Consider the following 17,475-nt stretch of genomic DNA (forward strand, 5'->3'; position numbering starts at 1 on the left):
AGGCTTATTGGCTCACTGACGCTGATGAGATTAACCCCTTAGGTATCGAAATTTGGTACCGAACGACGAGACGTTTTTCGATACTCGATGGTATCGAGGCATTTCGGTCAGTGCCTAAAAAGTATCGAACTCAATACCCAGCCCTAGCGGTCAGTGTATAGAATAGCGTGGGTAATATACATATTGTAATCAACAAATAGGACACTGCACTGCATTCAAAATCTTTTGGATATTGACATTTTAGCTTTAATAAAAATAGGTAAAAGTGAAACCGGTATCCTCCATTATTCCTATTCTTTCCGTCAACAAAGCACCTGATAGTGACATATAACTCATAATTACAATTTAAGAAGTGGAAAGTAGGAAGATTCCAATTGCATGTGAAGGCGGCATTAGTCGTTGATTAATATTCATTAATAGTTGAATAGTTTGTTAATTGCAAAGAAAATCTGATATAGTCACATATATAAGTAACTTAAGAATAGTTTAATTGTCATTAGCTTTATGGGATTGAGCAGTTGCTCTTGAGCTCTTTTGCATATAACAGTGACTTCTCTGATTGCTTGCGCTTCAGGATTTTAGACTCTGTTGGAAAGCATGTGTTTTAGGAGGAATGAACATGTGAACAGAAACATTATTTACCATAAATTAAAGATAATGTGAGGTGGACAAGCACAGCTGCATTTCGTTTATCTTTTCCATTTCCAGTCAGCTTACAAAGAGCAACGAAGCAAGTCAATGGCAGTGTTGCTGAGAACAATGTTGTGCAGTGTTGTCAATATTTCATTGTGCAAGGCCAGAGTCTCTGGAATTGGCTAGAAAACCCTATTGAGAATGAAATGCTGTCAATTGACTCAGGCAGCCGGAGTGTCAAGAGAGTCGGCTACACTAGACCTCACTTAGTTAGGATGCGCTCCCAGAATGCAAAATGCCTTATTCTCTGCCCCACCATTCCTTTTTCTTCCGTTTTTTGCCTCTGTTTTGTCTCGCACACTCACTTACACCACAAGCACAGTGCCTCCTCAGAGAAACTCAGATGACATAATAATTAACAATACAGAAAACCAGATTAAAACAGTTAGTAGTAACAGATAGAGCTTCGTGAAATATTATTTTACAATAAAATATATTTTTGATAAATAAATTCAACTTTGGTGAGCATTTAAAAAATTTTTAAAAAATCTTACCAAACCCACACTTTTGAATGGCAGTGTATTTAAATAATAAGAATTATGTGATTAAAAAAATAAATGTCTTTTTTTAATAGAAATATTACATCTTTAAATATTAAAAAAATAATAATTTACTAGACTTATTAAGATTAAAAATGTTTAAAATGATAAGTTTAATTTGAATTTGTTCTCATAAATAGTATGTTGATTTAAATATACAAAATATTATAGTTTTGGTTTATTGATAATACTTTTTTGCTTGATGATAGAGTAAGGTAAATCGTGTCAGCATGCACAGAAAGGAAACATTCATTTAATAAATGTTTGGAGAGTTTGCCTGTTCACTTCAGGTCCAATCCCACCACACACAGCTGCCACGCACATATCGTCGCTCTCAAACTCCATTTGTCCTGTTCACCTCTAGAGTATAAATCCCTGGTCCCTTTTATTGGACTTATTATGTGAGCACTGTGACCTTCCAGTCCCAGGGCTGTGGAGCTGAGAGGTGTGACAGGCAGTGGCTTTTCTGTGCAGTTTTAATTAACACTGGCACTAGGAGATTGATGGAAAGACGCAGGTTGTCGGCACGGCTTTGCCTCTGGCAGGGGGTGGCAATTAAAACTCTGTGGCGGCACAAGCAACAGGATGAAGGGACAATGTGGGAGGAGGAGAGAGAGCGGTTTTAGGAGACCAATAGGATGTTGCCTGCCTTAGATATTGTTTATGTGTGTGTTTGTGAGCATGAAAAGACATGTATCACTATAGAAGAAGTATGTTTGAATGAAATGTATTTTGTTATGTGATAAAAATGTTGATCCTGTTGGAATAGTATGTTTATTTTGCTCTAGATATGCATAAATGCATTTGGCGAGAATGCCGAAATGAGAGTGAATGTGAATTGCGTACATTCATTTTATACTGATGTAAAGAGACTACTTTTAAATAAGACACTCTGGGTTGGATATCACCTGGAGATGCCAAACCTCCTGCTGCTGAAGGATCTGTGTGGGAGTGAGAGCGGCTAATTTTGTGTGATAACTTCCTTTCTTATTCTCTCACGGTGAGAAAGGGAGTGCTCACACTGATCATGTGCTCTACAGGAAGAGCAGGGAATCTTAATGCATTAGATGTCATTACACAGAGTTCACAGATCAGCTGGCTTGAATTCAGAGAGAAATGTGCAGTTCAGACTATTTAAAGGTAATTTTTTGAATGTTAAAATTCTTTCTTCTTTCCTGGTTTAATATGCAGAGACGGCTGTAAGTAAGCCATGCGTGGGCCGAGTCTCCTGAAAGGTGCCACTGGGTGATTCTCATTTCTTAATTGTGTATCCTTGTTTCTTATCCTAGTGTCTTAGCTGTTTCCTCTTAAGAAGCAAGAAAAGTGTAAGGAGGGAGGGACTGAAATAAGATGTATTAGACATGCACTGATATCCTGAAACATTAAGTTTTAAAGTTGGCATAAAATGGACATGTTCTGAGTGCATGTTATTGATCTTATTGTGATCCATTTATCCATGTATATGTTTCTTTTTTTTTCAGCTCATAATTTTTAATCAAAATGTTGACCCTCCAGTCAAATGACAGACTTCATCACAATACGTAAATATCTGTAACTACTTCCATTACATTGTGGCTTTAACTGAGTAAAGTTGCTCATTCTTTTTATAGGATGCACAGATATTGAATTTCTGACATGCCGATAAGCCAAGCTTATAAATGCATGATATTATATATCTAAAAATACTTTGTACTAGTTGCAAATAAATTTAGTCATCACAACATAATGTACAGTATGAAAGATGGTTAGATATTAATTTTAAAATGTACTGTAAAACTCCTCTGCAAACTTGCTTTCTTCTCAGGCTTCGCGTCTTTGCAGCATTTAGAGAATTGATAAATCTCTCATGATGCCGGTCTTCGATTGATTTCCGGGTCATGGGCTGAAGGACGAAGGAGCGAAAAATAAGGAAGCATCAATTAGAATATTGAAAAGCAGCCACTTGGGTTGCTATCAAAACATTTCTCTGTGTATTTGAGCGGCTCATCTAGCACAACAAAATAGAATTGGTTTAACCAATGGCGTGAGTTTGGGGGTGGGACTGTTTTATTTGTCTGGCCAATAGCTGATTGCTGATAAAACCTGTCAGGAAACAGTCATTATTTTTGCTTATATGGGTCAAGGTTTGGCCAGTGAAAACTGGAACTATGTAATCTGGTGTCAATGTTTTTCTGTGACACATCAGTTTCTTTTGAACATGAAGATTTTAGGTTCAATTATTATCCTAAAAGAGATTTTAAAAGCAAAATAGAATGACAGCTGTATGGTTGTATCTGAGTGCATTATGCTCTGACTTTTCCCTTGTGAGGATGGAGCATTCAGCATGTAGGCTAGTCTCTGTTAAACAAAGATTAGAGCAACCTCCAAGAGACCCCTTAATGCTCAGTGAGTCCCGTAGGTGCATTTGGATTTAGTGGCTCTAACATGATAAAAATCCTTAATTGGCAGCACTAATCTGTGTGTTTTGAACAATAAGCACTTCATTGAGCTGAGATGAGTGATGGGGTGACGTGGCATGACTCTTATTTTGGAGTTGGCCATTGATGTGAAAGCAGGATTACACTGATAAAGGCTGTAAATTTGCTAATATTCTGCATAAGTACAAATTGCCTGTTAGGTTTGTTAGATATTGAAGTGATTGATCTCTCATTTATGAGGGTTGGTGTTTTTGTTTAAAAACCAGCACATTCAAATTCATAAGTTTGTGGTCGGTAAGGTTTTGTAATGTTTTTGTGTTCAAAAGTCTTTTGTGCTCACCAATATGTTATAGCTCAAAATAAACATGAATGAACATCAGAAGGTATGTTGAAAGCTACAGTATAGCTTACCAAAATGTATCATGTCTAATGTAATCTTTCAATCAGTGTTTCAACCGCGGAAAGACGCAAATAAAACAGTTTGTGAACAGTATGTCATTTAACGTGGCATTTACCTTGGCAAATTTATCCACTGTTAACAGTTCATTAGTAAGCTATAAAACAACACCAAAGAGGAGCTTTTTTACTCATAATTATATATGTATGTTTGAATAAATATGGCATGAAGACAATGTTGCCAACGTTGCCAATGTTGCCCGCGGAATTGGGCTACTTTAACACTGTTGCCGTGGGTTGTTTTTCATGTCTGTGGGTTGAAGCGACCCCAATAATGTGATATTTAGCCCCTGGAATGCAAATTTTACCAGGGCATCCCTGCCAAAACGTGTATTTTATGTATATTTTACCCTCCGGAACGCGATTGGGCTAGTTTTGAGTAGCAATTGGGCGGGTTTTGTTGTGAAAACCTGGCAACCCAGCATGAAGACAGGTATTTATGAAGACTGTGCAAATGAGTTGTAAACAGACATTTAAATTTTTATTTGAGCGTAATTATAATATCTGAAAATAAATAGCAGTTGAATATAATAGCTCTGTTGTTAATTTTAACCTTTAATATTATAGTAATGTGCCAAATGATAGGGTTCCCTGCGTAGTTAACAGCATCGGTTAGGAGAGATTTTTTTCCTTAAGAAAAGCAAACTATTGGTATTGGCATCGGCAGATATCATTCTGAATAATAAATCCGTTTCGGCAGGGAAATACCGTATCGGTGCATCTCTACCTCAATTTAATGTATCCTTGCTGAATACAAGTATTTATTTATTTTAAAAATTTTACTGACTGTAGACTTTAAACTAGTGATTTCCTAATATTGAATTGATTGACTTTTTGACATTGTGTCAAAAGTGGCACAATGTAGATGTATTCACCCAGTATGTCATACTTTAGGGATGAATAAGAATTTGGCCATTTAACACAATATATTTCTATTCTGTGGAATACAAAAGTTATTTGGCAGAATGACCAAGTTGTTTTCCATACAATGACTGTTTTGTCCATGTAAATAAAGTCATTTTTCTTTAAAAAAAATAACCATTCAGGCATTTTTCAAATTATGTTTTGTGTTCCACACAGGAAAGAAACAACATGAGAGTAACTCAATGATGATAGCATTGTAATTTTAAGGTGAACATCTCAAGTCTTTTTAATTGAATGTACTAGCTTTGACACGTTCAACAGGTGTGACATCACTCTTCTGAGATTGGCTTCTTCTTTCAAGATTGTCAGTGAGGAAATGACTTTTTTGAGGCAGGTCTGAAAAGGCCAAACCAGACCAATCTAGATAGTATCTGTCTGTGAGTTAATGCACACTTGGCTTCAAAGAGAATCACAGACTACTAATCTGTGTCATTATCAGGAATCGTAATGTCTTATCTTTTCAGCACTGCAATTAACCCTACGTTGATTAACATCAATAACTCTCCTAGAGGACACAAAATCATTATATTAGATTACTTCAATCCCTCGCAATCCCCTTTCATTTGCTCATGCCCATATTAGAAGGAAAAATGGATGTTCTGCTCACCCTCCTTCCTCTTGAAACACAGAGCAGGTGGTGTGATTATGTCAGCTCTGATGTCTGCTGTCAGCTATTGCTTTAGTTCACACATTTCCCATATAATATAACAGTGTAAATAAATCCTACCCAAATCTGTCTGTTCCCTCATCTAAATATTCACAGGTCTAAATGTTGCTAACAGGCAGAGGCGGACAAAGTACTCAACTCCGTTACTTGAGTGAAAGTACAGATACTGCTGGTCAAATATTACTCCATTACAAGTAAAAGTTGTAAAGACAGATTTTTACTTAAGTAAAAGTACAGAAGTACTTGCTTTTAAAAGTACTTAAGTACCAAAAGTCAATTTCCTTTTTTATGTCAATGCACATATTTTTTATTGTTGTACGTAATACTTGCAATACTTCTGAAGCAACTTAGAATACATTACACCTACTGAATACACTGACTAGCTTGTAGTATCTTTGGAATAAAGAGCTTTTAGAATGTTAAAAACCTATCAGCAACACTGCTTTAACAGCAAGACTTATTTAACATCAAAACAAAAATTAAAAAAATGCTGTCTAATCGCTCTTGCTGTACTTTGATGTCACACACTATGCCACTAGGCCTGAATCTTCTTGAAAGTAGTCCTAACAGGCTGGATTCAGACCATGTTCCATACAGCTCTGTGTTTGTGATTACGTCACCACTTTATTCACCAGAGGGACCTCAAATGAGACGAGATGAGAGGTCAGGGGTCACGGCCACTGCACACTACAGAGCAAAATCAATTCCATTTTCACCCGCAATTCTATTCACAGGAAAAGTAATTTAGTTGATCCAATCCTGAGCAAAGGAAGGTCCTATTCCGAGTTAATTTAGGGGGGAAACCCTGATGTAGACCAGGGCTGAATAGAACTTGTCACATTTTTATATTGAGGTGCTTCCTTGTGCTCTGGCAATGCAGTTTACTCTGTTAGTACTATATGTAAACTGCTGCTTAAATCACCTGCACATTCAACAAGCCATCCATATAAATTTTCACAAAAACATCAACATACAACTTTTGAAAGATTACATTTCCATTCACTATTTAGTTGAGATTTTTTTGCCTTGCAATAAAAATTTAATCGAATTGAATGTGCAGCCACGTAGCCGACAGACATTTTATGACTGTAAGCAAAGAGTGTGCTAACAAGTATAAGTATTTTCTATTTGAACTCAAAGCATTTCCATATGTTTATCTCTTGAGAGACTAACAACCCTCAGGATGTATTATAACCGGAGGAACATTTGTTAATCTACTGACAGAAGCACTGGCATAAAAATCATACCATGATGTTCCAGGCTTGTTTTTCACTCTAGCTGAGGCTTAAAATGCTCTGCCTGGTGTTTGACAACATTAAAGATGGCATGTTTTGAGCAAAAAAGTCTTCAAAAGTGTGAATCCTCTTTTAAACGGTCTCTTTTTGAAAGCCTGAAAAGATATAAACATGCTTAGCATGCAATATTTGAACAGTACATAGAGGCGTTTTTAAAAGGATCCTATTAACATTTATGTTTCTTGAGGCAGAGGAGAGTTAGATGAAGCAGGACTCAACAATTAAGAAGTGTAAAAGAGTTTCAGGCCATTCACTTGATCAAATGTTCTTACAGCCCAATGATTTGCTGATCATGTACATGATTTTATGCCTTGCAAATGTAAACATTTGGTTTTTGTGATGTTTTAAACATTGTCTTGTGAATTATGCACATCACCAATGAAAAAGGTTTTGGCAAAATTGGTACAGTGTTTGTATTGGTGTACAGAGTATTGCATTGTTTTATATATATATATATATAAAGGTTTAAATTTTTAATCAAAAATTATTATATTTTTTCTGATTCTTATTAATGCTGCTAAAATATTGCAAATATCTTTCTAAAAATAAAATGCACAGTAATATTATATAATAATGTTTAATATTATATTTTTGTGTTGTGTCTGGTAAATACATTGGCAGGGCAAATACAGATCTTATTGTTGACCACTATGGAGAACAAACACAAATTTTAATGTTCTATAATGCATCTTAATGCACACATACATCTACAAGCTGATATGCTGAGGTTGACCATCAGTGCAAACATTCATGGCTCCAGTCACCACTGGTACTCACCAACGGTGTGAGAGCTCTTTTTATAGAGACGTGTTTGTATGTTGATTCGTTCACACCTACACTGTAGGTTCCTGGAGTCCTGGCATACTGGCTATGGGTGGCCACTTGCCTTCGATCCAGCATGCTGCTCAAATAGCAAAAAGTAGAAGGTGAACACAATCTCAGTCCAATTGCGCCATAGTGCTTTATTAAACTTAATAAGACAAGAGTTTTAAGAGTTTTGGAGATTTTGGTCTTATTCAAGCAGATTAAGAGCTATGTAATACATAGAAAATAACCAAAAATGGCCACTGAATTAATTTATCTTAAAAGGACCTTTTTTAGCTGTACTCTCTTCTTCTTTTACAGCTTTCTTTTGCAGCCACAACTCCTGTCCTGGCAGACAGGAAAAAGTATCCAAATTTCTTCAGGACCGTCCCATCAGACAATGCTGTGAACCCCGCTGTGGTGAAGTTTCTCAACTATTACAACTGGAGCCGAGTGGGAACCCTGACCCAGGATGTCCAGCGCTTTTCTGAGGTATGTTGAGAAAAATAACCTGCCCTCTTTATGGATGTATCTTCAATCACAATATTGTGACTCAGTTCTTAAACTAATGTTAAGAAAATATTTTTTAGAGAGTAGATGAGTAGATATTATGTTTTTGGTCCTTATTTATTTGAAGGAATATTTCAGAATATTGACGCACTTGGAGTGACTAAACGAAAAATGAAAATGAGTGAATTTAGCAAAATGGAAGTGAATGGGGCCAATCCGTAAATGTTAAAATACTCAGGAACAACTTTGTAGCTCAAATATATATATAAAGTTGGATAGATAGAAGTATGTCAAACTATATGTGCATACATGCATACTGTATAATTACCAAGGGTGATATATTCTGTATACCATATCTCAACTGCTTGATTTTCACCCAGCTCTAATCTGCTAATGCAACTATAAAGCATGAAGATACAGAGTTAAGATATTATAAACTCTAACATCATGATTTTCTGTAAAGCTGCTTTGAAACAATGTGTAAATATACAAATAAATTTGACTTGGCTAGGTTTTGGGATGGTGCCTGAATCTCCTCCTTGTATCAGAAAGTCGACCTAACAAGCTGTATTCAGACCATGTTCCCCTTAGCACTGTGTTTATATGATTACGTCACTACTTCATTCACCAGAGGGGCCACAAATGAGACAAGATGAGAGGTCAGGGGTCACGGCCACTGCACACTACAGAGCAAAATCAATTCCATTTTCACCCGCAATTCTATTCACAGGAAAAGTAATTTAGTTGATCCAATCCTGAGCAAAGGAAGGTCCTATTCCGAGTTAATTTAGGGGGGAAACCCTGATGTAGACCAGGGCTGAATAGAACTTGTCACATTTTTATATTGTGGCTCTTCCTTGTGCTCTGGAAATGCAGTTTACTCTGTTAGTACTATATGTAAATTGCTGCTTAAATCACCTGCAAATTCCGACAGACATTTTATGACTGTAAGCAAAGAGTGTGCTCCTTTAACAAGTATAAGACGGCTTTTGCTATTTGAACTCAAAGCATTTCCATATGTTTATCTCTGAGAGACTAACAACCCTCAGGATGTATTATTACCGGAGGAACATTTGTTAATCTACTGACGGGAGCACTGGCATAAAAATCATACCTTGATGTTCCAGGCTTGTTTTTCGCTCCAGCTGAGGCTTAAAATGCTCTGCCTGGTGTTTGACAACATTAAAGAGGGCATGTTTTGAGCAAAAAAGTGTGAAGCCCCTTTCGAACGGTCCCTTTTTCAAAGCCTGAAAAGATATAAACATGCTTAGCATGCAATATTTGAACAGTAAATAGAAGCGTTTTAAAAAAATCTTATTAACATTTATGTTTCTTGAGGCAGAGGAGAGCTAGATGAAGCAGGACTCAACAATTAAGCAGTGTGAGAGAGTTTTAGGCCATTCAGTTGGTCACATGTTCCTACAGTCCAATGATTTGCTGATCATGTGCATGATTTTATGCCTTGCAAACATAAACATTTGGTTTTCTGTGATGTTTTAAACATTGTTTTGCGAATTATGCACATCACCAAGGTAAACGTTTTGGGCAAAACTGGTACAGTGTTTGTATTACTGTACAGTGTATTCCATTGTTTGTTTGTTTTTAAGGTTTAAATGTTCAATAAAAAAAATAGTTCTTATTAATACTGCTAAAATATGTTTCTAAAAATAAAAATAAAATGCACTGTATTATTATATAATAATATTTAATATCATATTTTTACTGGCCCAAATTCTTATTGTTGACCACTCCACTATGGAGAACAAACACAGATTATAATGTTCCATAATACATCTTAATACACACATACATATTCAAGCTGATATGCTGAGTTTGACCATCAGTGCAAACGTTCATGGCTCCAATCAACACAGGCACTCACCAAAGGTGTGAGAGCTGTCTTTTTATAGAGATGTGTTAGTATGTTGAATCATTCACACCTACGCTTTAGACTCCTGGAGTCCTGGCATACTGGCTATGGGCGGCCACTTGCCTTCGATCCAGCATGCTGCTCAAATAGCAAAAAGTAGAAGGTGAACACAATCTCAGTCCAATTGCGCCATAGTGCTTTATTAAACTTAATAAGACAAGAGTTTTAAGAGTTTTGGAGATTTTGGTCTTATTCAAGCAGATTAAGAGCTATGTAATACATAGAAAATAACCAAAAATGGCCACTGAATTAATTTATCTTAAAAGGACCTTTTTTAGCTGTACTCTCTTCTTCTTTTACAGCTTTCTTTTGCAGCCACAACTCCTGTCCTGGCAGACAGGAAAAAGTATCCAAATTTCTTCAGGACCGTCCCATCAGACAATGCTGTGAACCCCGCTGTGGTGAAGTTTCTCAACTATTACAACTGGAGCCGAGTGGGAACCCTGACCCAGGATGTCCAGCGCTTTTCTGAGGTATGTTGAGAAAAATAACCTGCCCTCTTTATGGATGTATCTTCAATCACAATATTGTGACTCAGTTCTTAAACTAATGTTAAGAAAATATTTTTTAGAGAGTAGATGAGTAGATATTATGTTTTTGGTCCTTATTTATTTGAAGGAATATTTCAGAATATTGACGCACTTGGAGTGACTAAACGAAAAATGAAAATGAGTGAATTTAGCAAAATGGAAGTGAATGGGGCCAATCCGTAAATGTTAAAATACTCAGGAACAACTTTGTAGCTCAAATATATATATATATATATATATATATATATATATAATTACAAGCTTCACACACTTTACATTTCTGCTTTTAATTCCTTAAAAAATTGGCTCATTCACTGTCATTGTAGGTGCCTCACTGCAACCTTGATTTTTTTCTTTTTTTTTAAAGAAACATGGGGAAAAATCTGTGGTATTCACCATTAAATACCACAAATACTGTTCATTGAGCTTTACTTGCATTGAAATTGAAATATTCCTTTAACTGATCGCTTTTCACTGGGAAAATGAAGTATTGTAGCATGAGATATTATCTTGCTCCAGATAACCAGCTTCACCTGCATACCACTTTTTGGAAGAGTACTTCTCAGAAACATAAGGCCTGTTGTTTTCTGTTTGAGTGTGGGTGTGTATCATTTTCCTTCTGTTTGTATTTCATATGAATATACACAGTAAGGTTCCCCTGTGGAATTCCTTTTCGATCTCATTTTAGTGACTGAGACAGAGGTAGATTGAATTGATTGGTTGAGACATTTATATATAACAAGATCAGGAATGGTGTCGTGTGTGTTTGTGTTTATTGTAAGCGTCTGGAAATTCCTTCCTCCAATGGGACACGTAGCAGAAAGCCTCCAGGGCAGAGAGATATTAGCATCTCTTTCTCACACGATCGCTCCATAGCAACCGTTTGCTGTCAGAGTTCAAAGTATTCCTCAGGTGATAGATCTAAAACCTGGATCATCATTACAGATCCACGTAGCCATAGATCAGTGGGACTGCTAGTGCTAGCAAATCCTGTTGCTTTGAGATCTATAACGCTAACACTGCAGGTTTGTTGCTGATAGAAACATATGTGGAAAAAAGCCTACAGTGGGCTATGTTTCAAGCTGAAATTAATTGTTTACTAGGTCAAAAACTGAATTTAATTTTGTTGTCAGTTCACACCAATATATTATTTACAAAAAATTACTTATCTTAAAAAAAAATTAAAATTTGAATGTCAAAACTGTCATGTTGTGGTTGTGACAGAAAATAGCAGGTGAATTATGAAAAGAGGATGTTCAAGATGAAGGCTTACTTTGAGTTTAGCTAATTTTTTAAATATTTTCATGAATATCTGATAAAAAAGCAAGGACATGACTGTAAATTATTGACTGAATTGTGTTTTTAAAATATTTGGTATGGAAATGGAAATATGCAAGGTAAATGCTTTCCAGGTGGGTCAAAAATATAGTGATTTAAAGCACTTTATTGCAAAATTAATGTACTGAAGAATATATTGTTTTACAAATGCAAATAGCACTTCTATTCTCTTAGACTCCCAGTGCTTCCAGAAGCTTAAAGAACTGTATGTTCTGTGTGATATTATTTACACTTTTATTTGCTAAAATACTGAAATGCACTAAGAGTGACAGGCAATATGTATTCATACATGCTGTAGCCTAAATAAATTGCATTGTCACATTTTTATTTAATTTTAGGGTAAGCCAGGTTTCTCTTAGGCACTCTTAGGCCATGTCCACATGTACACGGGTATTTTTATAAATGGAGTTTTTCCTTCTTCCGTTTTAAAAAAAATCTCCGTCCACATGAAAACGCAAACGCATGCTATGAAGCACTGTCAAGAGCATGCCAAACCAACAGGTGGCGATATAATCTCAACCGTGAAGCCATGTTGGCCAATCAGAAGCCTGAAAAAGTCTCCAGTAGGCGGAGATAACAGCACAGGCGCCGACGTCACAAGCCAAAAACTCTGGTTTCGCTGTCTACACGATGACACTGCAACCGGAGTTTTTGAAAATCTTCACCCTGGCAGGCGTTTTCAAAAATGTTCGGTTTCAGTGACCTGGTGCTGCGTTTGCGTGTGGACGAACAGCCTAACCGCGTGGAAAAAGCTGCGGTTTTATAAATAACCGTGTTCGTGTGAACAGGGCCTTAAAGCAATTGCTATATCTGTGATACCTTATAAGCACATTTTTTTATTAATCTCTTCCTTTTGTCAGCACATTGTGTTAAAGTTTAAAAGATACATGATTTTCAAAAGTTTAATATATATATTTAATCTCTATGAAGCATGTTATGGTTTGAGGACAGATGTAGAGTGAGTGGTAATGTCATAATCTTTTTTTTTTTTTTAAAGAAATATAATGGCTAATTTGTATTCGCTAATTTGTAATAGAACATTTTAGTGATAATATGATTTAAAAACTGAACATTTTTATTTAAAAACATAACGGCAGGTAAAGTTATGTTGTATGTCTAAAGATTCAGTAAATAAATAAATGAAGCAAACATTCACACAGATACTCTGTATCTGAATGGCTGAACAGAGTTGTGCTCCTGCCTTTGGGGAGGTAAGGAGCTCCAGTGAGAGTTGTGGAAGGTTGGAGTGCTGCAAGCAGCTGTAAATCCCTTTATCTTTGCCTCTGGATGGAGTTGCTGAACAGACACAGAAGAAAAGCTCGATCCCGTCATCAGCCTGCCTGAGGAGGGCACTGGAAGCCTGATTAGCATGCCGGTGTCACGCTCTCTCACCCTCAGCGGTGCTGTACCGCAGGATAGTTGCCCGCGCTGTGTGATGTAACATTTCAGGAGGAGGTGCATTTGTTGTGTCACACAAACTAGGAGGTGCAGATCTAGAACCTCACTTGCTGGCCTTTTCTTGGAGACTTGGGTTGACTGGGGGTTGCTGGTTTCACTGAGAATTAATAATATTTTTCTCAAAAGTGTCTGTCTAATTGCATAAATGGGAATCCTTCCTTTAATACTTAGAATAAACAAAGAGGTTTTCATGTGTGTGTGTGTGTTGTGTGCATGAATGCTCTGGGTTTCTATCTCAGCCCTCATTCTGCTTGTTCCAGTGAAGTAATTTAGCACCTGTCCTGTCTGCTGCTTGATATCTGACACATTGCAGGAGGCTGTCAGTGTTTTGCCTGAGTGTCTATCAATAAGTGGATTAAGGGCTGTTCACACTCCAGCATGAATCACACTCCAGTATGCTGTTTTACAGATTAAGACCCAATCCCCTTTTTTATGTGGTAAAAGATTAGATGACTTGGGCCCCAATGAGGAATTAAACCCATTTGTCAGGCCTCGCACTTTGAGTAGGATTGTGTGTGTGTGTGTGTTTGTGTGTTTGTGTGTTTGTATGTGTCTACACATAAATTGATATGCATCTACAGTAGGTGTTTGTGAGGTGTTGAGGGCACCGTTTTCCTCTCGCGGTCCAGCTCTCATATCAATATACTCACTGTTACTCAGTTTACACTGACATGAGGTTGGGTTTGAATAATTTAACTGAATAAATCACATCTGTAAAAATATCTATCTATCTATCTATCTATCTATCTATCTATCTATCTATCTATCTATCCATCTATCCATCTATCCAATTTAACTGAATAAATCACATCTGTAAAAATATCTATCTATCTATCTATCTATCTATCTATCTATCTATCTATCTATCTATCTATCTATCTATCTGTCTATCTGTCTATCTGTCTGTCTGTCTGTCCATCCAGTTGTCCGTACGTCTGTCCTTCTGTCTGGAGTAGTAATACCAGCAAAAAGCCTCTTTTATCTTATATCTAAAAATATGAAATAATGAAAAATGCTGTTTTATATATACATTTATAATATGCATATTACATTATAATAATATTTGTTGACATATACCTGTAATTTTTAGATAGGTAGATAGATCTTCATCTCTTTCACAGTCCTCTCTCCCTCTAAATGTGTGAAAACGAAATGAGAAAGCGAGTTTTTAAAGCAGGTCACCATATGTTTTCTCTACTGTACATGCACTGTCCTCTTTTACACCAAGGTGCTCCATTAGTGACCTATTGGACACTCTCCAGCAGCTTCAGTAATGGGGCTCTATTCAGGTGTACATGTGTGTGTGTGTGTGTGTGTGTGTGTGTGTGTATAATGAAGTTTCTGCTTGTTTGATCACTGATTAAACATTCAGGCAACACAAGCACAATCGGCTGGCTCAGCCTAGCTAATTGCATTCCCTAAGGAGATGATCCAAGCACAAGTCATCCAATCCTCCTTTCACAGATTGGACCTCATGGGCAGTCCTATCTGTGCGCATCAGCTCGTGTGCATGCGTTCGTTGGCCATTGTGTTTTTCTTTGTGCCTGTTTGCGTCTGTTTCAGTTTAAAGGCTCATTAAAACCTGTGCTATAAATAAATGCATATGTCCCCTCGGCTGCAGCGGTGCATTAAACGCTTTGGCTTTCTCTCGCTCTTTGCCTGTGTTGTATCTGTCCTATCCCAATGCTTTCTCTGCTCCTGGAGGACGTGGGAATCCCGATGCTACGGCACAATCCAGTATAGACTTGTCCACAGTTACATCAGGCTGAATGTGTCTTTCACTCACATCTGTCCCCCAGAACACAGGTGCATGAGGCTGCTGGGAATATTTCAATACAAAAATAACACATGGACAAAGATTAGTGCACATAGGACATCTGTATTTAGCCATCAAGGGCCTCTTTTCTTGTCTTAACTTGTTTCAAGGGTCCAGGTTTTCAGAGAAAAATGCGTATGTATGTTTACTTAGATATACTTTAGGGATAAAACTGTCCCCAGATGCTCCCCTTGGGAATGTCCTCAAAGGTAAAATTATTATGGTGAGGTGGGGTTATAATTAGCTATAGAGTTATTAGAGTTTTTTAACTTTTTGATCCTAAAATATAATGACAGATATAATATAATATATTAACATCATTTTATGAACATCAACAATGTATACTGAGAGAGAGAGAGAGAAAAATATTAAGTGTGGTATTAAAAATAATAAGTACTTTATAGAACAAGCAGATAATTATAAATAATTTGCTTCTATTTGTTCTTTGTGTGTGTACTTGTATGTATGTATGTATGTATATATATATATATATATATATATATATATATATATATATATATATATATATATATATATATATATATATATATATATATATATATATATATATATATATATATATATATATATATATATATATATATATATATATATATATATATATATGTGTGTGTGTGTGTGTGTGTGTGTATGTGTGTGTGTATACAATAATTTTTATAAAATACAGCTTTATATTTCTTAATATTAAAATAAAATTATTGCATAAAATAATTACGCCTACTTTTCTTTACCAGTCTTTAGTTTTGTGTTTACAAATATTTTTTAAACATATTTAATTAATATCTTAATAATATTATCTTTTACAACCTTGAAAATACATTTGGCAGTTTCTTTTTTTCTCACAGAAACTGAGATGATTCCACAGTCATTCAAAGAAACCTCTTCTTATTCTCGCAATTGTGACAATCAGAAGAAACAGCATAGCAACCACTCAGAGCATCCTAGCAACCACCTAGAGCACCCTAGCAACCACAAAACCATTCATAAACTTTACAATACACTAAAAAGCACTCTAAATATTTTAGCAACCCCATAGTTGTCATGTGTTAGTGCTGTAAGGAGCACAAGACGACGGAGAATTCCAAATAACAGTCCTTTAATAAATCCACAGAAGAAACACTGGAGAAACTCAGGGAAAATGCAGCACAACCAGCATCTAACATCAATCAATAACCGGCAAAGGACTGAACAGAACGGAGAAATTATACAGAAACTAAACAAGGGAACTAATGAGATGATTAATGAACACAGGTGAACAGAATAAACTAATTAAGGGAACTAAAGAAAACTAGGTCACAGGAACACGTGGGATAAATGAAAACAAACTCAAGTGCAAGAACAGAACAGAACCGTGACAATAGCAACATCCTGACAAATAATTATAGCATGTGTGTAAAAATCTAGTTTATTAACACAATTCAAAATCATAAAAAGTAAACCTTTAAAAACAGCTCAATTAAAAATTAATCTCTGAACAGCTCTTCTAAGTTGAAATAATATTAGCATGTGCCCTCAGTGCCCATAAACAGATGAAATTTGTCAGTGGTGGGTCACATTATGAGGGCACTGTCCTCTGTCAGACCTCATTGTGCTGTCAGCATAATAGAGAAGATACCGACTGACACACGCCTTCCTATATTTCTCCAAACGCAGCCAATCACTGACTCATGGTGCTCTGCCGCACGGGGACCTGAGCAGCGCTGAAAATGTTGCTGATGATGGACTGCTGTGGGTTTAGAAAAAGAGGGGAAAATAAGGAAGTGACACAACAAGCTGTGACCCACGCTAGTCCTGTTAATTCATCATCTACACACCTTTCAGCTCTAAAGAGACCATATTACTGCTTGTTGTCATGATGACTGCTGGATATCTGTGATGCAAAGAAAAGGATCACTTTTGCAAAGTGGGGAGTTCTGCTAATGCTGAGGCTAAAGCTAATGCCAATTAATTAAATTTACTAAAAAAAATTGCATTATTAGTTTTAATTTAGTATTATTTGTGTACTATTATAGTATTTATTAATATTTTGAATATATATATATATATATATATATATATTGTAGATTTTCAGTTTTCA

At 36.2% G+C, this 17,475-nt stretch overlaps 1 protein-coding gene across 1 annotated transcript in view; it reads left to right on the forward strand.

Annotated features, from left to right (window-relative positions):
* Window positions 1-17,475, forward strand: part of LOC107653854 (gamma-aminobutyric acid type B receptor subunit 2-like) — a 205,344-nt gene that overhangs the window by 109,131 nt on the left and 78,738 nt on the right. The window contains exon 3 of the mRNA XM_016440709.1: window positions 8,117-8,287. Within this exon, the coding sequence (XP_016296195.1) occupies window positions 8,117-8,287 (171 nt within the window). The remainder of the gene's footprint in view (window positions 1-8,116; window positions 8,288-17,475) is intronic.

The sequence above is a fragment of the Sinocyclocheilus anshuiensis genome, unplaced genomic scaffold, assembly GCF_001515605.1.
Source record: "Sinocyclocheilus anshuiensis isolate Anshui unplaced genomic scaffold, SAMN03320099.WGS_v1.1 scaffold223, whole genome shotgun sequence".
NCBI classification, from domain to species: Eukaryota; Metazoa; Chordata; class Actinopteri; order Cypriniformes; family Cyprinidae; genus Sinocyclocheilus; species Sinocyclocheilus anshuiensis.